This window comes from Ambystoma mexicanum, chromosome 1q (assembly GCF_040938575.1).
Source record: "Ambystoma mexicanum isolate Mex_15411 chromosome 1q, UKY_AmexF1_1, whole genome shotgun sequence".
In the NCBI taxonomy this organism is placed as follows: Eukaryota; Metazoa; Chordata; class Amphibia; order Caudata; family Ambystomatidae; genus Ambystoma; species Ambystoma mexicanum.
The window spans coordinates 191,708,277-191,729,780 of NC_090922.1; the positions used below are offsets into that span (position 1 = coordinate 191,708,277).

A 21,504-nucleotide genomic window follows, 5' to 3' on the forward strand; every position below is an offset into this window, starting at 1 on the left:
CAAATAAATGATTTGGTTAGCTGCATTAACTCACCAAATTGATGTTTCTGCTCATGGAAACACTATCTTTGTAACACCCTCCTGCTAACATACTAGACCCAGCTTGAATGCCCACACACGTATGCAATTATATTAAAGTTTTAACAACTAGTTTACAGAAATGCGGGATTTGTTTGTAAATATTTTCTGCCTCATCACGAGTTTGGCAGTAACCCTTAAATGCGGCGGTAACGCTATTGCTGCCTCATTTAAGGGCCCGCCAAATCACGTGTTTGGCAGGATTTACCACCTGCTCTGAGCTGGGGGAAAAATCTGCTGCGATTTTGCCCATTTCCGGTGCTATTACTGCCGCGCCAATACCGCAGGCGGTAATAGTGCTGAAAATTCCACATTGGGCCCAATGGGGGAATGGAGAATTCCCGAATGTTCCTAATGGGGAATGGGGACTTACCTTTCTGCTAAACCCATGATCCGGCGCTAATAGTGCCGGGGGGTTTGGCGTTAATGCTAATAGCCCCACCGCCCAACTCATGATGAGGGTATGCACAGTCACTTTTTTATTAATCCTATTTCAGACTCTTTGACAAATGCAGAAGTCAAGAATTCAAGCAGAAGCATCTGAATTGACCTTCACGGCAAAGAAAGTTAGAGATGCTATAGTTGCTATGGTGACACGCTGCGATTATTGGGTGCAGTGAAATAATGATGTTTCAACTCGTCCATGACTCAGGATAATGGACAAGCATGAGTGTAAGAAAGGAGAGATAGAGTGTATCTGGTCCTGCGGAGGCAGTAGAGTAAGTCGGGAGAGCCATGCGAGGAACCCATTCTGTGTCTGGACCTTCTGTGGGAATCGGTGGCCGGTAGACGTGAGCCTCATGTCAGTGACAAGCATTCAATGGCATCTTTGCGGCTCCGCCGTGCAGTTCCATAGAGGGCTCCGTCCACTCAATGATGTCGCCGGTGCTCTGGCTGGCACAGGTGGCCAGCTCGAAGATCTCGCTTGGCGTCAGAATGTGACTCCACATGTTGAAGTCCGACATTTCACCAACGAACGCTTGAGTGGCGTCAAACCTTCCACCAAGGGTATCCTAGCAAAAAAAACAAGCAAGGTTTAAACTAGAGAATTGGCACAAACATGAAATACATAGTTAATCAAATGCAAGACATGAGGCTCCCATTAGGGTGGTGGTAACTGCCTTTGATCTCATCTGCATATTCTTTTTATCCAACCAATACAGATAAGGCGCATCACCTCACATAAAGGCGAGGACATATACATAGCTTTCTGAACTACACACAGGACTGTTGGAGCTCTAGGTTATGCTGCTACATCTTCAGATAGAATCACACAATCTCCTCTGTCCCGGTGATAGGAGCAGCCATGCAGAGCTAGGACTGTCCTTGATAGGGACCTGAAAACTGAATACCTCCAAACAAGCTGATCTAGGACCTAGGTAACAAGGGACCTGCCTAGCAATCTAGATGACTTCAGGGGACACAACAATATACGCTCTACACCCAACCGATCCACAGCCCTAACGTGAATCAGAGCTTCCATTTGTGGTACTCTGTGTGATGTTGATTATATAATGTGTTGGCAATGGCTTAGATCTAATGTACATACCTCTGACTGTTGCATACTGTTTGTGAGGCACTCAGCCTCCATTGGAATGGCCTCATCGGCTGCAGTGGCTGTTTCATCATGCAGTCTTGCACTGATCAGGGATTCCCGAAAGGCTATTGCAGACTGACATGCATCTCAACAGTTGCATGCATGGGTCGCACCGGCATCAGCAATCAATTTTATGACTAAGCAGGACTATGGTTGTCAATCCCTGACAGTGGTTTAGGTTGACTATGTTCGTTACTAGTGCCGGATGCACTGTGCAGCCAAGTAGTGGCGTGTCGCTGTGGCACTATGACAAGGGAAACATTAAAATATTTACTTATCGAGTACGATCACTAGAATTAATTCTTCTCCTACTACAGGCATAGCCCATCGCCCCTATCAGTGCCTGGTTTGCGTAACAGGAAACTGCTAAAAAAATAACAACCTGTAGGATGGGGGGGGGGGTGTTCGCCGTGTAGGTTTTGAGATTCAGTGGCCAGACTTGTGACCCACCAGAAGGGGTTTTGCCCTATTCTTTTTTTTATTTAATGAGAACTTCCATGATTTTTAGCATAAGGTGTTTGGTTTCATGTTCCACCCTGTGTTGGTTCGATGTTAGGCAGTGGGAAAACATATTTCGCCCCGCATTGGTGCAAGTGAGTGTTGCACGGGAACATGAAGCAAGGGGACCCGAGGGGGGAGTTCTCCTCACAGGAAAATGTGTACAAAAATGGTTGGGTCAAAGTTGATATGATAGATTATTTATGACGCACTTAATACCCAGAGGTTTCTAAGCGCGGACCCGGGGATCGAACCTGTGTTGCTCCGTGTTGTCTTGCTTCCAAGGCGAGCACATTGACACTGAGCTATCCTCCCGAGACAAATTGCACATGTGGAACACACTCTTGGGCAGAAAAATGATATAAAGCTTTATGATTTAAAGAACTTCTGCAGGGAACCCAAGACATATTCTAACAGATAAATGCATGGCACCTAGAGCTCACAGTACCATTTTGCTGTCACAAATAACGTAATGCGCATCAGAGATTTGTGAAGCTGGAGGCAAAGCCGGATGCGCATTACAGGCATATGCATTTGTGCCACATCACTGAATCAGTGGCTGATGCACTGTTGCACTACCACCCAAGGAAAATGCCACTCATGAATCACGTGTCAGCAAAAAAGACTCCAGCTTTAAATATTGTGCCAGGAGGTTTATCATTAAAGGCACATCTTGTTCTGTTCCTATGCTGGTTAATAAAACAGATTCAGATTTACGTGGAAGTGTGTCACAACCTCATGCCAGATTAATACATATCTCCAGGTTTTTTCCAAGCCAATTTACATTGCCAAGCCACTTTGAATCACAATTTATCAATGACATAATATGTTTTCCACAGTGATATGCATGTAAGTGTTGCAGCAGCAAACCATATTACCATGCTGGAATCTACATTTCCACCAGGGGTGTTGCTAGGTCTGGAAAAGATATCGGGCTAAGCTAATGTCGGGACTGGCGGGGCTCGGGGCTAGCTATAGCATTTTGCTTCTAGCACCTGAACTCCTATCCGGGGCTACAACCAAAAGACCCGGGGCTATAGGCCCCTCAGCCCCCCCTAGCAACGCCTCTGATTTCCACCAGGTGTCCACGAAGCAATGCCAGTGTAACCCCAGGAAACATGATTGCTTTTACATAATCTCCCACAAATTGTGATGCTGGTCATAATTACAAAACCTTTATACAACACCACATTACAGCTGTAGTCATTTCAGACCAGCGAGGTGTGTCTGGGAGGATGTTTATTCTAAGGTACCCAAACTATAGCATATGGAGGAAGAGGAGCAGGAATAGTGGCAAATGGAAAGAGGTCTCAAAATGTGCATCCTACTACAGAACGCCTCCTGGTTTTCCTCATGACACTCGCATTGGCCCCAGAAGGACCCGAATTGCTGCCTGGCGCTCACTTTTGCAACATGACTGCCCAATGCCATGACTCATTGCTCTTCTCGTGCTACTTCAAATTGGCAGAGGATTTGCCTAATTTTACTCAAATATTCTCAAAAGTGTCCTGTGTCACTCAGATTGCCTCCAACCCACTGTTTCCACTTCACAACGCCCCCTGATTTGTCTCATGTCAATTACATTTCCTTCAAGCTACATGAAGACATATCGAACTGCCCCATGTCAATCACATGACCTACAGAATTGCTCTATGCTGCATACCATTGCCGCCATAACTCTGCTGGTCACTTACAGTTGCTCATAGTGTGCTCAGAATTATTTCCCAAATAGCGCTGTCGTTTCTCAGACAAGCGCCCAAAGGAACTGACACAGTGAAAGGGATTAATTCCAAAATTAGATTCTGTTTAACTACTAACCTTTATATTCATTGACCTTTCACAGTCCAAGTTTTTTTTAATTTCACATCTCAAAAGCAAGTCATACGAAACTCAACAAATGCAATACAACTGTAACAAAATCTGTACAATCAGCGCAGGTGTACAAATAGACAATCGAGAAGTATCTATCTCGACAAGAATTCACCGAAGTAGACGAAAGATAGGGAAAAGGAAAAGAAGATTAAAAAAACTACATTCATGAAAACGAAGTGCACAGTACGATCATTGAATGAGTTTACGTAATGGAAACATCAGTCATATGCATCTAGGAATGAACCCCATATTTCCAAGAACCTATCAGTGTCTCCAGACTGCTTGTAGATGGCCCTTTCATATCTGGACACAGTCAACAACTCCTCCACCCCGTCATCAATACATACAGAAAGAAGTGGTTGACTTCCATGCATTCAGCATCATTTATTTTTTAGCAATCATACAGCCCAGGAGCAGCCAGACTCTCGCACAAAATGGTACCTCATCCAATGGAGATACATCCCCAAGAATCAAGATTGATGCTTTCATTGTAATAGTGCAGTTCAGAACCAGGCCCAACCTTTCACAGACTCCCTCTCACAAGTCTCTTGTCTTTCTGCAAGTCCAAAGTAAATGACTCAGTGAGCCCTTAGCCTTTTCGCACTTCCAACATTGGTCACTCTCCAAAAGACGTCTCTTGAACATACCTTCTGGAGTCCAGTACGTCTTAAAGAGGATTTTAGTTTGAGGCACCCTCAGACCCCAGTCCATGCTGAACAAACGGCTATTGTTACATCATCTCTGCCAGCAGCCTGGGTTAACTGACTGACCTAGTTTACCAGCCCAGACATTAGCAAGTTCAGGATCCCCTTTGCGGCTAGATAGCAATACTCCATACATTGAGGCAGCTGGATGTATCGCACGACTGCAAAGCTCAAGCGCTGACCAGGCCGCACTCTGCAATGTCGATGGTTGCACAGGATCAATTGTCTGTACTTTGCATGGGTGAATTTACTCAAGTCAAAACCGCGGCAAATCCTTGACGCACCTAATTCTGCCCAGCAACCAAGATGGCCAGAAGAGTACTTTCCCATGTACGGTCAGTGACGGATTCAGCCAGATCGATGCATCTTGGGACAGATATGGATCACATCCTATTCGATTGGATATGCAGCGACAGCATTCACGCAGGAAGGCTGTCAGTGGGTTCTGTAGGCAAGATGGTCTCGTAACCGTCTTCAACAAGGCCTTGGGCACCAAGTGAGATACACTATTACACTCCAATGCAATGTCATCCAATTGATCCTGGTCAGACCTTGCCAGACCTTGCCACGCGACCCAGAATCCTAACAGTGAATGCAAGATGATAGTCGAAGAGGTTCAGCAAATTCATACCATTTTGTTTCAGAGGAAGTTGCATCTTCCATAAGGCTAACCTTGGTGGCTTGCCGTACAACAGGAACTTCTCTATAACAGTATCCACTTCTTTGAAAATACTTCTGGGCGTCTTGGTAGGATGCATTGAGAGGATATAGTTGACTCTTGGTGCCATGTTCATTTTGATGCAGTTAATTTTGCCCCACAGGGATAGTTTCGGAAGTGACCACCTGGTTTTAGTGGCGTTCTTGTTCAATGGCATCATTTCACACTTGTCTCAATTAATCTTGTAACCTGAAAAGGTGGAGAAGGCTTGTACAACCTTCACTAGTGTCGCTATAGAAGACCAGGCCTTGGCTATGGTTAACATAATATTGTCTGCATATAGCAGGGCCGTCATTTTCCATATTGGTGTCTTTATCCCTGTTATGTCTCCATTCTCCCATATTGCTGTAGACAAAGATTCCAATGCCAATGTGAATAACAGTGGCAAGAGTGGACAGCCTTGCCTAGTCCCTCCCGCAGTCCGAAATGGTTCTGAAATGTGCTCTCCTATATTCACCTTTGCACTGGTGTGAGAATATAGTAGTTTGACTTTTATTATATACTCGTCACTTAAACCAAGTAGTTCTAGCTTCCGGAATAGATACGACCCACTCAACTCTATTGAACACTTTCTCTGCATCGAGAAGAGTGCTACTCCTGAATCACCTTCTCTTTCCTGCCACAGTGTGTCTAATAATATTCTCATGTTATCCCTTGCTGACCAGCCAGTAATGTACCCTAGTTGAGTTATGTGTACTAATTTTGTTATAACTACATCTCGTTGGGTTTCGCCCTGGTTTAGGTAGTACTGTTATCAGTGCCCTATTCTGGATCAAGCGTTCCTTCCACCACCATTCAATTATAGTGCTTAATCAGCATTCTGCAATCTTATCCCCTCCAGCTTTATAGAATTCTATAGGCAGCCCATCCTCCTCATGCAACTTGTTTGCACTCATTTCTTTAATAGCCGCCTTAACTTCCCCTACTAAGAATGGGACCCCTAACATGCACCTGTCTTCACCACTCCAGGTGGGAAGGGTTATGGTGCTCATGAAGCCTTCCTCTTCCTTCTCATCGGAGGCTGCTCCTGCAGTACATAGGCTTTCATAAAACCTACAAAATGCGTTTCCTATTTCCCTTGGATCTGTGATGTTCTCGCCTGTGTCTACATTTCTGATTAAAGCAATCGCTGCCTGCTCCTCTCTCTGTTTCAATTATTCTGCCAACATATGCCCTGCCTTCTCCCCCTGCTCATAGTGGGTTGCCTTTAATCTGAATAGAGCATATTCTGATTTTTTTTGTGAATAACGCGTTCAATTCATACTTCGCTTTTCTAACTTCCATTAGGTTCTTCTTTGAAGGTGTTCTGACATAAAGGCGTGATAGACGGGTTATTTCATTCTCAAGTGCCGCCTGTCTGCCCCGGTCTGCCTTCTTTCTCCTTCCACTGTTTTGCATTAGTATTCCCCTAATATGTTCCTTCCCTGCTGCCCATAGGCTGCTCACTCTGTTAACTGAGTCCTCATTTAAATTCAAATACTCTCTTATCATGCATTTAAGGACTTGCTTGTCCTCTGTGGGGCCTAATCATGCTCGTGTTCATTCTCATGGTCTGAGAGGCCCCCGTCCCCCTGGGCGAAATAGTGCTTTGTATCACATTGCTGATTGCTCGGGCTGACAGCAAAAGGTGGTCAGTGCATGATCCCGTGCCATGTACACATGATGTGAACGTGAATTCTCTGCCTGAAGGATTTAGCATCCTCCAAGGATCACATAGACCATGATCTGTCATTAATTGTGCCATGTACTCTATCTTTTGCATTCCTATCCCTGGGGTTAGTAGATGTATCTATAATGGGTCGATTGGAGGATTTCAATCCCCACCTATCAATATCGGGCTCTTGCCCATTTGTGCCATTGATCTGTGGAGATCCGAAAGTAATGCTCGTTTATCTGATGTTGGAGCATAAGTCAAGCATATGATTATTTTGTCACTGCAAATATCTGCTTTGATAGTAATAAGTCTACGCCCTTCATCCGCCCATATTTTATAGTTCGAACCAGGAGTTTTTTACATTTGGGAATTGCAACACCACATTTTCCACCTTCTCCAGATTGCTATGATAAACTTTCCCAATGCAATCCTTGCACAATGTTCCTGTCTCTTGATTTGTGAGGTGTGTCTCTTGCAGAAGTGCTATGGGCCTCATTATGAGGTTGGTGGTAACCCGCTGGTGCTACCTGTGGGTTGCCGCCAACCCCGTAACACCCTTACCGCCACCTGATATCCCGGTGCCACATGGATATCACAAGCAGCGGCAGTAAGGGTTAGTCCCCATTTCCATGGAGTCTCATACGACTCCATGGAAATGGGTTCACCAAAGCACCGGCACCGTTGCTACTGGTGGCGGTGCTTCAGTGAGAGATATGCCAGTAGGGGACTGAAAATCCAGTAGGTCAGGCCTGTCAGGGGATCCGTGGCCCCTACCGGCATTCTCGTAGTATGACGGTTCAGAAAGAGTGCCAGTACGTTGCTATCGGCAACCTTATTTCCTGACCGCCATACTTATAATGAGGCCCTATGTCTGCCTTTTTAGTGGCTAAATATTGCAGGATTGTTTTTCCTTTTAATATAATGGGCCTCATTACAAGTATGGTGGTAAGGCAACAATGGCGCTGGTATCGCTACTGGCACCGTTGCTACCGTACCGCCATACTAGGAGTTCTGCTTTCGGGTGACCGCGAACGGAACATGATGGTAGCACCGGTACCGTTATTAACGGTACCGGTGCTACCACCCTCCTTATTCCCATTGAGCCCTATGGGGCTCAAATGGACATGGGGATGTACCGGGCTGGGCTGTGCCAGAATAGCCTGGTAATTGCCCATTCACGGGTGCCGGACCCTGATGCCAGTTTGGAGGTAGCCTCTACCTCCAACCTCGTTTTGAGGCCCAATGTGTTAAACCGTTGACATTTAGCAAAAGTACCTTTAGGCCCTTAATCGTCAGTGTAAGTGACATCACATTTTGTTACTGGGACGGGTTTAAGTGTGTACATTGCTCCCCTTTCTTTCCATGGAATTTCTCTTTTTCCAATACTAGCTCTATGTGAAAACCGTGAACCATAATAACAAACATGTTGTGAACTTAAAACATGTAGCAATGAAATCCAGTGGTCCTGCCCCCGCCCCCTCCCTTCTGCCGTTGAGGTAACCAAGCCCCCATTCCCATTATAGAGGCTCAGCACTGGATTGAAGCTTCTTTTCTATTCCTGTTACTCTTTTCCCCGGTGCAGTGACCAGCCCTTTACTTCTGTCCCTCTGGCCCTCATGCAATCCTCCCCCCTCCCCTTATGGCAGTGGCTTAACTAATGCATTTTGTCCATGAGCGAGCAACCACTCTTTGCTGGAGTTTCTGTCTACCTCTCGAGGTGATGGCAATCTCCTGTGGTTAGTATCACATCTGGTCTCCAGTCTGTAGCATACAGGCCAAACTGTCTGCTTACTCATCTCCTCCCTACATACACCTCTGGCCATGGTAGCTTACCCTCATTTGTCGATTTGTCTCATTGTTAATTTTTCAATGGTGATCTTGACTTCTCCCTTAATCTGTCCATGTTGGATCCTTTTCTTGTCTGCTGCTTTTTGTTTATCAACTTGAGGTGGGCCCCTTGGCTTCTTCCAATGTCCCTTCTCCTCCTCCTCCCTTGCTTTCCATCGAGTTGGTTCTCTTCCTTATCCTGTCTATCCATATTCGTCGGTTGTGAGGTGTCCATAGCTTGCACTTCCATATCATGCAGAAAGTCCCAGAGTTTCCATGGTTCCATAAATACTCTTGTCTTTTGGTCCTTCGTGACCAGCATCCTGGCTGGTTCTAACAGCCAATACCGCAAGTCCCATTTTCTCATTATCGGCCTCATACTTAGAACCCATTTTCTTACTTCCAGTGTCTCTCTGGAGAAGTCTGGTGATACATAGATTCTGTGGCCTTCCCACATTATCGGATTCTTATTTTTGATGGCCGACAATATTTATTTATTTTTATTTTATTTATTGTTTATCGCTCGGGGGGGGGGAGTGGGAATAAAACAACATTCCTTCAGAGCCCTTGACTTTCTAAATGATGCAGGCCTGCACAGAGCAGGGAAAGTGCAGGAATAAGTGCAAATAATACATATAACAGTGACGATAACTCTTTCATGTCTGATGCCAATCCTTAGTTTTTCAAAGTGCCTTACACAAATAGGGTAAAGATGGGTGGGGGCAGGCTAGAACATACAGGCTACTATACAATGCTAAGTTGAAGTGGATCATACAATTATATAGCTGCATGACATAAATACAGTGTAGGGGGGAAGGCGGATGAGAGGGGGAGGAAAGAGTGGTGTAGGAAAGGTAGACTACTAGGCATTACTACGCTCTGAGTAGTTAAGCAGTTTTAAGGTATAAGGGAATGTACAAGATGAACATGTGGATATCAATATATCTGATGAACATGTGGATATCGCAGGAAGCAGGCAATCATGGGTCTCAGGGCCTCGAAGTTGCTTCCTTTCCACTTTCATACTGTCTGTGCTCTTTGTATTTCCAAAGTCCACTCAAACTCCACATGCAGGGTAGCTGGTATCCAGGTCTCTAGAAAGACTATTGGATCAGCTCCCTCCACCGTCTCTGGGAACCCAAAGAAATGTAGGTTGCTGCGCCAGCTTCTGTCTTCCAACTCATTATTAGCTGCTCGTAGCTCCTCCATTTGAGCCTGCAGGGTAAAGACTTCATCAGTCCCTTCTTCAACTCTTCCAACTCTTTCCTCCACTTCCACCAGTCTGTCTACGAAATACTCATCGCAGCTCTTACACGTAGGACTTCTCCATGCGTAACGTTTGCACTTGCACCCATGCTTGCCACTACTTCAATAAGTTTGGAAAATTGCTGCAAAATAAGATCCAATTTCTGTGATTCCTGGGAGACCTTGCTCCCTTCCAGCACTTGATGTGCCATCTTGCTTATATCATTCAATCCTTTAACTACCCCTTTTCTCAAACTCTTTTTTTGCTATCTTTTTCAGTGTAGTCACTTTATCCTCTCGCTTCTTTTTTTCCTTTCTTGCCTTCTTGCCTCTTTTAAATGCCTCTGTGTAATATCTCATCCCCTTTCTCTTCAAGAGTTGTCCATGAGGTGCATTCCACTTGGGCACAAAGCTCTCCTCGCTCGTATGTTGCTGCTACCATGGCTCTCTCAATATTTTATTTTAAAGTTCTATTTCTATATTCCTGTAGTCTCAGAAAGCTTCCTTCCTGCATTACCAGGCAGCTTGGCGCCTAGTCACTTCGGAGCCCCTTATCCGCTGCCCCTCCGCATGCCAGGTGGGTACAGTCGGGTTTTACCCAGGGCACCTTTCCGTATTGCAGCAGTCTCGCCTCTCATTCTCTGCTGCCTCTGCTGCCTCTGCCTGCTGTTGCCATACATGCCCTGGGCATACAAGCTCACCTCTGCCTGCAAGGATGGCGCTGGAGTGTTAGCCGCTCCTCGCCAGCACCTCTCCGATCCGACCCTCCACCATCAGTCGGTCTGGCTCACAGCACCACAGGTTGGTGACTCACCGCCATTTTCTCACTGCCACCACAGTGCCACTTTCCAATTTAGAATACCAGCCTGTCGTTCAGGCTTAGGGGTATATCAATTTGTTCCCTGGCTCCTCCACTGCTGACTTCTGGTTATCTTGTCCTCTATCACGTCCCTTCCCTGCTCACATTTTGAGAAGTTATTTTGGAGGAATGAAAGGGTCGAATCTAAGCGGCCATTTGCGAAGGCAGCTGGCCATGCCCTCCACCACCAGGCTTTCAATGATGAAGGACCACTGCGTCAGCATTATTGACAAAGACGTACTGCAGCAATGTAGGATGACAGAGAAGTGCCCCAGCAATGGTTTGTAGGTGACCATGAGGATGAAGAAAGGGCTTGAGTTCCATACACAACCTATCTTCCTGGTGGAGAGCAGCAGTTGAAGAGCCTCAGCACCCATGCCCCTCGACAAAGTCACGAGCAAGTTGCACAGAACTGGAGGGCGCATGATGTCCCAGCACAGAGGATTCCTCAGTCTAGATGAGGCAGACTGGCTAAAGGCCCACAACATCCACATGCGTGGAAGAGGTTGTCCAATGAGGTGCAGGTCTGTGAACTGCTTGTGCCCACCGGTTCAAGGGAGGGAGCCTCTGTACAGGCCTCACCTGGATGATTGACATAAACAATGCATTGACGTTCTGGAGTTGCCTTTGGTCAACTTCTTCCATGGTTATGAACTCTTCCTGATATATAGAAACCTTGCCTGGGTGTGACAGGAGCTGCAACACTGGAAGCATGATTGGCTCTCCAATCATGTTATAACATAACTCTAGCAAGGACATTGTCAGTGGCTGGAAAACTCCTTAATTATAATGTTTGTATACACCATTTTTGTACACCATTAACTCTTTGCTACTCATTAACTAATATAATGTCGATTTCTCTTAACTTGTAAATTATCATGACACAAGAACCACTATAATATCAGCATTTAGGTTTGTGAGAACACAGGTGTTAATTTTCTGTATTGATCCTATGCATTTTGACTCCACGTCTTTCTTCAGGGATTTACAACAGTTACAAACATAATATATGTCAACTCCATAATGGAACTTGTCTGTAATATACAAACTCACTGTTGTATTCTTAAACTAGGCGGCCTACCTGCCTGGCTGAATTACAACTTCTGTTAAATATGAAAAAAGGAAAAGAAAAAGAAATATAGTACTAATCTAATTAGGGCTCACAAAAACAAATGGTTTATCCATGTCACTTACCTACATTTCATAGGAACAGGTGTATATTGTTCACAATTTTGAGAATTGTGAAAAACGTATGGTATCACACATCTCTGACCATGGTGTGCCATGAAAACAAAGTTCACTCGCTCCTAAAAATTATTAACCAACAAATAAAGAATACAAATACATTCCATTATAATGTGTTCCACACGATACGCCAGTTGCTGTAAAAATTCCTTATGCCCTGCTTAGATTTGATTAAATTGCATGTGTGATAGAGCAGTCTTCTGCCAAGTATGCAAAATTGAGTGTGCAGAAGCCGAGCTGCTGATAGTCCTGAGTTGTCTCATCCTTCCTAGGCTTTGTGCACATGTGGTAAACCGTCAACGTAATGATGTCATACCGTGATTGCGTGCCGCACGCATCTTCATGTAAACAATATATACTCAATGTTGCCAATTTTATAAACTCACTAGCAAAAAGTCCCCGTACTCTGCACGGGTTGTGTAGAGAGACATGATAACACGCTCATAAATTGTTGAGAATCAATGATCCTGTAGGTCGCTGTTCCGAGTCGCTTATCGCTTGATGTGCTTTGCACTCTGAAGTCAACTGCACTGAGAATGGGTGCATGTGGCTGGCTGACATACCCCAGAGGAGATGTGGTGGGGAGGCAAGTGTTGGCGTGCTGCAGCATACTGGGACCTTTTGTGCGCTCTCCCCACCTTGTGCGCAGTGCAGTGCGTTATGGTGCGTTGCAGTGCAAACATCTCAGACTATCAACTTGACCATGATACCTAATGCATTGGCAGCATCACCCCCGATCCTGTGTGTACCCACCGTTGACTCTCCAGTTACCTAAGTCACTTCCTGCACACACTTAACCCAGTAGCTCCTCATTCTTCACAGATTCCTCATCCCCTACTATTCCACGGAAGAAGAGAACTGGGCACTGGTTGCCTATTGCAAGACATTGCTCTGGAGAATGACCAGGTTATTCTTAGTATCTACAAACACTCTCTGGTTGAGGTGATCTGCCTTCCGTTCACATATTTGGTCATAGTTGAACAGTATCAAGGATGGTTTAAAAAAGTCAAATGTAAGGGATCGAACAACAAGGCAACCTCGCCTCACAATCTGAGCACCATTATTCTGTCCTTCTGGATCACATGCAGCTCTGGAAGCCATGATAAATGGGTTTCTTCACAATGGCAAAGGCATGTCTGACCAGAATTGGGCCAACTCTCACCATGTCAGCTTCCCACCTCACAGTATCTCCCTCAACCTCAACGCACAGCATACCTCGAACCGGCAAGAACTCTCAAAGACGCAACAAAAAATCCCCTCTGGAGCGAACACTTCTGACAAATACAGACTCATTTATTTAATTACTTATTTATAGATATATATATTTATTATGAAGACATTTCTGTTGAATCAATATCTGCAAACGAAAACAAAAAAGCACAGTACAACTCCCTTTCTGTTTGTGAAAACAAGTACTGGGGGTTAGATTTACAGGAAATCCGAAAAGGCCACATCACCTGACATTAAAGATCAGGGATACACTAGGGATGCAGTAGGCAACCAGTGGACACAATTATAACTTGAAGGCAGTGGAGGTTGTGGCAGCTGTGGGACTGAACACCCCGTCATCACCAAGAAAAATTAAGGAAGTGTTCTGCGGCCTATGCCTATCGATATTTTGGGCTGCAGCTCCCATGATGCCTCCCATTGGCTATCCTCAATGGGACTCATGGGAGCTGTATTTGTATGAAACTGAGCGGGATCAACATAAAACAGATACCAACTAAGAATCTTTCAGTGCGTATTTATTACGGATTTCTGTAAAAACGGGGTCTAATCATGTGCAGTAACTGCCTACAACCCCTTGTCCCTAATGCTTCCCTTCTGCCCCATGAGGGAATTTAAAAGGGTGTGGGCTACCAGGTCACAGCCAGTTCTTAGGTTCTCTGATTAAAGATGACTTATCCTGGCTGAAACCCCTCCAAACCCTCCAGGTGTTGTATCTCTTCCTCTAGGTATTTTCTGGTGGCTGACATTACCTCCAGAAACACAGCTCAATAGCCAAGTGTTAATTTGCCCCCTGGACTAACACCTCGCTTGAATCCTCCAAACTCTCTGGTCGTACCACAAAACGTACAACAACAAAAGTGTCTTGGCTCTAACAAACAGTTTTCCAGGTTCAACAAAAGGCTTTCAATCCGGGGCCCTTTCCCAAAAGTAATTGTCAGTTCTCAGTTACTCACAATCTGGTGTTTAAAGTCTCCCTCTTCTTTCTTTTACATCAGGTTGAGCATTCTGCTTACCATTCTGGTCTCTTGGTTTCCAGAACAATTAATCTACCAGGGCCTCGGTCTTGAGTGCACTTGTACTTTAGGAGGGAAGCCAGATCCCAGAGCTCCCACCATGGTTTAGTCCACTTGCGCTGATCTTCAGTTTGTGTTAGGTATGGCAACTATGCCCCTTATCTGGGGAAACTGGCCCAGCTTCCTAACACCCTACCTTCCTCCACCTCCTTGATGACCTGGACCGTTCTTGTAAATAAGGGAGCCTTCCTTCTTTCCTCTACTTCTAGTCCACCCTCAATGTTTTACCACCTCATCGTCTTTGCTTGCCATCTTCTCTTTATTCCCCTCCTCTTCCTTACTCGACTCCTTCTTCTTGATCTCCATCACTTTCTTAAATCCTATGCCTTATTTAATCTATCATCTACTTTCTGCTCTCCCCCTCTTAATCGCTACCCTTCACTCTCCAGTCTCCTTCAACCTTCTACTCCCCACATCCTCCTTCTGCCTCCAACACACTCCTGCACAGCACCTTCACCCTCACCAAATGCCCACACTCTCCTGAAACAACTTGTGCCTTATGTAAGGGTCTGGCCCCACGTCCGGGGACTGCCCTCGATCTACTGCCCACAGGTGTGTTGGGTTTGGCTTCAGAAACTGGATTGGTCAAAGCCTGCTGGTCCATAGCTTTCTGTTGGCTTGTGTGGAGCTGCAGCCCACGCCTTCATAGCGTCTAGCCACCATATGGAATCTCACTTCACACCTGAACTGGACAGAGACGGTGCAGCAGAGCTGTGCGGTTTCACCCAGCATTACTATTTCATGGACTATTCTCAGTAAATTGGAACATTCCTGAGTTTGGTGACCTGCACTTTGTGGGCACCCAAAAGTCCTTTCCTTCCTGCTTTTGGAATTCTTTTTTTCCCATTCCTGCCAAACGAATCTCTCTGCACTCGAGGGACTGGGCACCTTCTCCTCAGTACTCTTCGTAATCCCATTCTAAGGAATTGAAGGGTATATTCAAACTCAGCTCTGTGGCTGCTCCTTTTCAGACAGGAGTGCTCAAATTTCTCATCTACAGAACAAATGCTTTTACAGTGAAGTCCATACATGGGTACATAAGGGCAAGCACAGGACATCATGATACATCAATTCGTACTCGGCCAAAACCCTGCACATGAGGAGTGTGGTTTCCATCTAGCACTGCACCATGGAGAAAGTTGATAGGTGCCATTACTTTCTCTTTAGGCCTATTGGTGACGGGGAAAAAAAGCTAATTACCCAGGAGGCTGTTCGTCGAGAATAAGGGTGTCATAAAGTGGTAAAGGGTGCATTGCGTTTTGGCCTACATTACAAATGTCGATGTCAAGCTGTATGTCCATCTGCGATTGAACTGGGAGAAACCAGATACTACTAATCAGTTTTTGGCTGGTGTTGTGCAGATTTAAAAAAGAAAGTTAAATGAATTTGCACCAAACCACAAAAGGATGGTGACTCCACCCAAGTGCGCAGTCCTTGTGAAAGATTGGCACACATCCATTCAATGGTATGTGCTGTAGGGTAGAGCAAAAATCTTGTCTATGGGACATTAAGTGTAAAGCATACATTTTGGGGCCCCATATAAGTTTTCCTGTCGGTGACGAAGCACCATAACATTTTCCAAAGCAATTCAGTGTTGGGTCTATGTATTTGAATTACTTTTATGAAAAGATGTTGGGGTTCTTGTTTAATTAGAGTCAATTGCAGGGAGGGGACTACCTCCTTTTCCACTTTTGTGAGAAATGTCCACTCTGTGCCTTTGCTCTTCACTTTTCCAACAAATCAGAAGAGAAGTGAAAATGCTGCCAATAAGGTATGCTTTGCATGCTGCATTTACAATGGATCGCTATGGCTCCGCCTGCTTTCAGCAAGTGGTAATTTCAATAGGAATCCACTGCATGGACGCCATGCTGGAGTTGAAGCACCAGGGTGAAACGGGAAACTAAGGCAGGCGCGTTATGTCTGCTCAGCTCCCTAACTCCACCGTACACATTTAGCAAAATGAGGCAGATCAGAACATATTTACCACAATTTGTTTTGATTTGCTTAAGCTCGAAGGTTATCCCCACTGAATGGCCCCAAAGTTTCAAGTCACTCAAAAAGAGTTCTTCATATGAGTAGACCAACTTAACCATAACCACAAAGTTGCAATCAACAACTCGGGTAATATACTTTTATCTGTATCTATATATAGAAAAGTCAAAATTTGCCTTTGGGTTTGTGGTGAGATTTGTGAGTTTGTGGCTTGACAAAGCGTTCTTCCTTATACAATTCCACATCGTTTCACCAATCTGCACCAAAATCTGCATAGTTACCTTTTAGGCTCCCCTGGACAATACTGGCTACATGCCATTTGGACACCCAACCCGTTTCCCCGGATTTCAGCAAAAGTTAACATTTTTTGTGGATTTGTGGCCTGCCGATGAAGCAGTAAACCATGTTCACTTGGAAGGGAAACAAAAAATGTAGGAGAGGCGAATGGGCCTAAGAGGCGAAGGTGAGGGCAGGCAGCATTGCAGAAGTTTCCAAATGTTTGCTGCATCATGGGAAGCAAAACATGTTGTATTTAAACAAGCTGTACAATGCCGTAAACCATGTGCAGTGCGAAGGGAAACAAAAATGTTTGCCGCATCAGGTGAAATTACTTTTCCAGAGGATTTTTGCAAGATAGTACCTGGCAACGAAGCCGTAAACCATGTTGACCAGGAAGGGAAACAAAACATGTTGTTTCTTAACTGCTCCCAACACGAGGAACAAAACTCGAGGTCCCACACATTTCAAGCCCCTAGGATGCCTATTTTCCGAGATATTTGCACAGCAATATGTCACAACGAACTGCACCACGCCAGGGTGAGGCGGAACAGTGACCTACAGGATCATTCAATTTCAACAGCTGATGAGAGTGTTACCATGTCTGTCTACAGAACCCGTTCGTAGAACAGGCACTTCAACTAGTTTATTATATAGTCAAGGTCGGAACTCTGCAGTTAAACCTCATAGACAGGGGGATGGGTCATTATCGAGGGATACAAGTCTGCCTCAAATTATTACCTGTTGCAAAGCTGGGTCATTAACGCTAGTAGCATATCTCTTTGGATCCTTGTTTTACTCCTTTGTGGATCGTGCATGAATGCTGGATGGGTCCAATGAAAAAACAACCACAATCTAAAATAGCTGCCACACAAATGACTCAGGGGACGAGAGTAGCGAAGTTGGCCAATCCAAGATGGCCACTGAGCAAGTGACAGTCTGGAGCTAAAGGAGGCACAAAATTGGAGTAACAGAAGCGCTACGTATGTGAAAAATCTTTACTTTTTTTGCAGGTCTCAAATCATTTATCCCTTTCAGGGTTTACCAAAATAAAGAAACAGTGGACTCATCCATTGGTCGATGGGACCAATCACCGAAACAAGGGGTTACTACACCCTTAATGTTCAGAAGAATAGAAAGCATCTGGAATTCTTTCTTTATGATATTCTTATTCTTATTATTTAAGTGAGTTTAATGGTTACATTTCAAGCCATGTTCATATGGTGACATATTGTATAGCAGCCACAACATGTACATGTTTCAATCAATTGTTGATCATCGTCAGGTGGCTAAAAAGCAACCAACAAAAATATATGTCTCACATGGATTTAATAACTGTCACTGCACTACAGACAAATGAAACTAATATGTATGAATGTAATCAACACAATCTCATGTCTGCTAAAGGAGGAACAGCCATTTTACTTTCAGAGCATGCTGGCCTGGCAGCTGAGGCTGACAGTAGCATTGGAAGATGCTATCTTGCCTGCTAAGGTAAGTGATGGGGGGTCATAAGAGGGGTTGGGTGTGCATGTTGGACTGAATGACGATCTGCAAGGAGATTGGGCAAGGTCAGAATACTCAAAGGGCATCATACCAGAGATCCTATACTGCAATAAAGCATCCTGATTGGTTGCCTGGTAGACTATACGCCTATGGCATCTGCCAGATGGTAATTAGAGTTTCACCACTTTTTCTCTAAGGGTGGCGGTGTCTTGTTCCCAGCCACTACAATTTAAACAATCTGCAACAAGGCTGCTGGTTTTAGAGAAAGGAAAAGCTATTTCCAGAAATGAAATTCGGTATGGGTCTTACAGTCCAGTAGAGTGACAGGTGTTTCAGCCATTTGATCCTCACATCCAAGTTCTGAGGCTGGCAGAATGGGTATATGGTTAATAGTTACAAACACGCTAATGTTCAGGAGAGTTTTGTGAAAAATGATATGAGCATGAAGCTCAGTGTGCATTGTGTAATTTGTGATGCAATCATAAAAACCTTTCATCACTGATATATTTGTGAAATATACAGCTATTTGGTTATACTTATGTTTGCAAAAATGCGCTTTGATGTTATGCAAATCATCCAGGAACCACCATTGGTGCTGGTCGTCCTCTTCCCCTTTCTAATAGGGGTATTTGTAAAGAGTACAACAGGAGTATATCATACTGCCCAGCATGAAAAGATAAACTTCTATCATCAAGTCATTCAGCTGGTTATTCTAGCTCTGTGCTTTGCTCAGTAAAACAAGTCTAACGTTCTTATTATGACTACAATACATACTAGAAGTGATCATTAGGGAAGTGCATTGTAACATTTTAAAAAGAGCCAGTTTACAGTATTAGTGCAATTAAATAATACTTTTTTCTATAGCTTCTTTGTCAAGAATATACACCAGTAGGTCTCTCAAAATGTCCTAATGAATAAATACCATACCAGATGCAGTTTTAGTTTCTGCATCCTGTGCCTTCAGTCCCTTAGAAGATCTATCATAACCCCAGCATAGTCTGCAGAGAGGATTGGCATCCCCCTCTATATGGACAATGCGGCCTCCATGTGATGCAACATTCATGCAGTATACATGCATGTCTCTGAATACCAGTCCTGTCACCACCTCAGGGGATGCCTCTGTCACTGCTGCTCTCATTCGAATTGTAACCATATAATAAACTGACCTCATCCAACCCTTCAAGATACCTGTGTATTTTCGCTAGCTTTGCACTGGCAGCAATGGAAGGGGTGGTTCTAGCTAACATGCATCCGCCAACGAGAAACAGAGAAAGAGAAAAAGAGAAGAGAGAGAGTGACCGAGAGCGTGAGGGCTCTAGGTGGGTGTTTGATACGCCAGGTATAGCTAGTAGAAATATAAATAAATATATATATATATACATATATATATATATATATAGTAATGCTAGCTTATCCAGTATTATCATGCACTGATCTAGAGCTCTTTCTCTCACTCTTTCTCTCTGAACCACTCTTTCTCCCTATGTCTCTCTCTCTCTCTCTCTCTGACACACACACACTATATGTCTCTTTTTCTTTATATATGGGTTAAAGTTACATTTTCAAGTGTGTGTTTTTTAAAGCCACCCCAAATCTGCAACCTGCTGTGTGACCAAGAAAACCTAGATATATCGAGGGGGGGGGTTGTGTTTATTTTTGCAAAAGCAGCTATAAAAAGGAATGTATGTAATTGTCTCTATATTCTGGTTCTTAAACATGTTTCTTTCTAACTATCACCCACAGTGTATATTATAGCCATAATAAGAACACAACACTTACTAAGCCAAGCACATTATCAACACCTAGAGCAACTTCATACACCATTTTATTTTAGAAGGCTACCATTCTAAGATGGACGGTCTGGTACACTCCTCTTCTAGCCTTTTGAAATACCTTTTTGAGAAAGGGGCAAGATAGAAATAACACAGTGTCCCAGACTGCTTTGCATAAATCCGAGCATTTTGGGAGTATAAGAATGACCCCAGATATTTACATTAGACAAGACGTGTCTGTGATAATGGTTTGTATGTTTAAATCACAAAATACATAAGTCACCCTGTGCTTGGTGCTCATTTAATTTTGAACAACACCCATCCTAACAATACAATTGTAATATTGACCCATATATGTATTGATTTGGAGAGCCCCAGGATTTGGATGTGAGGATTGCATGGCTGTGATGTCAGTCACTCCACTGAGTTCCAAGGCGAGAATGTTTCCTTTTCGTGTGCAGAAATTTATTCCGGTCTCAAGGTAAGATTGTTGTGCACATGCTGAGTTCCCAATGTACAGCTATCCTACGCGGGTAATATACATAGGATTTGTATTTTCAGATAGCAGAGGTAATTTCCTAGACTTTGAACTCAAAAGACAATGTATGAAATGACAATTGACTGTTTATGGCAGGGGCCTGTGACTAAAGTGTTAAAAATTAATATTATTGATTAGAATGCAGAAACCAAAAAAATAAATCCTTTATTGGTATTGCGCCCAATAACATCACTAGACTTACAAGAAGCCCTCAAGTGGTGCAAAATCAGCTCTGTGTAAGTTCTTTGAGTAATGACATCTAATGTCATTCCAAGAATACACACAATAGCACAACATCTGCAGGTTTTGGTGGCCCCTTGTTGCTAGGTCTTGTGGGAGTTGGGGAAAGGGAAATTATTGGTAGGACAGTGGGAGGTAAGATGCAAATCCCAAAGTGTTGAGGAGTGCAGACTGGAGGAGCCCATTCTCTGTGTGCTGGTCTGTTTGAGTTGAGTTGTGGTGAGAGCATTTGCGAGCATGTGTATCCAGAAGGGGGGCCCAGGAGTATCTATCCTTCTCGGTTTGCTACTAATGACGTCTTGTCTACAGTGACGATGGGTCAATGGTTTCTAGAGGGTTGCTTGTGAAAAGCTGATGGGAGAGATCTTGTGTTTTTAAATGTTATTGAGTGCCGTGGAGGACGTACTGGCTGTTGTTCACATTCAGTGTGTGAGTGGATAGTTGATTTGCGTAGTTCAAGGTGGAAAGTAGAATGGTGAACAGGTCAGTGAGATGTGCAACCAATCACAAAGCCCAACGGAGCAAGGCATAAAATTGCATAGCAACGAATTGTCACAGATGGCCCCATGAACATTAAATA

The 21,504-nt window shown here is 44.2% G+C and overlaps 1 protein-coding gene across 1 annotated transcript in view; it reads right to left on the bottom strand.

Moving 5' to 3' along the window:
- Window positions 1–534: 534 nt before the first annotated feature.
- LOC138526423 (neuronal pentraxin-1-like) overlaps window positions 535–21,504 on the bottom strand; it is a 157,403-nt gene continuing 136,433 nt past the window's right edge. The window contains exon 5 of the mRNA XM_069637156.1: window positions 535–1,091. Within this exon, the coding sequence (XP_069493257.1) occupies window positions 882–1,091 (210 nt within the window). The 3' untranslated portion in view covers window positions 535–881. The remainder of the gene's footprint in view (window positions 1,092–21,504) is intronic.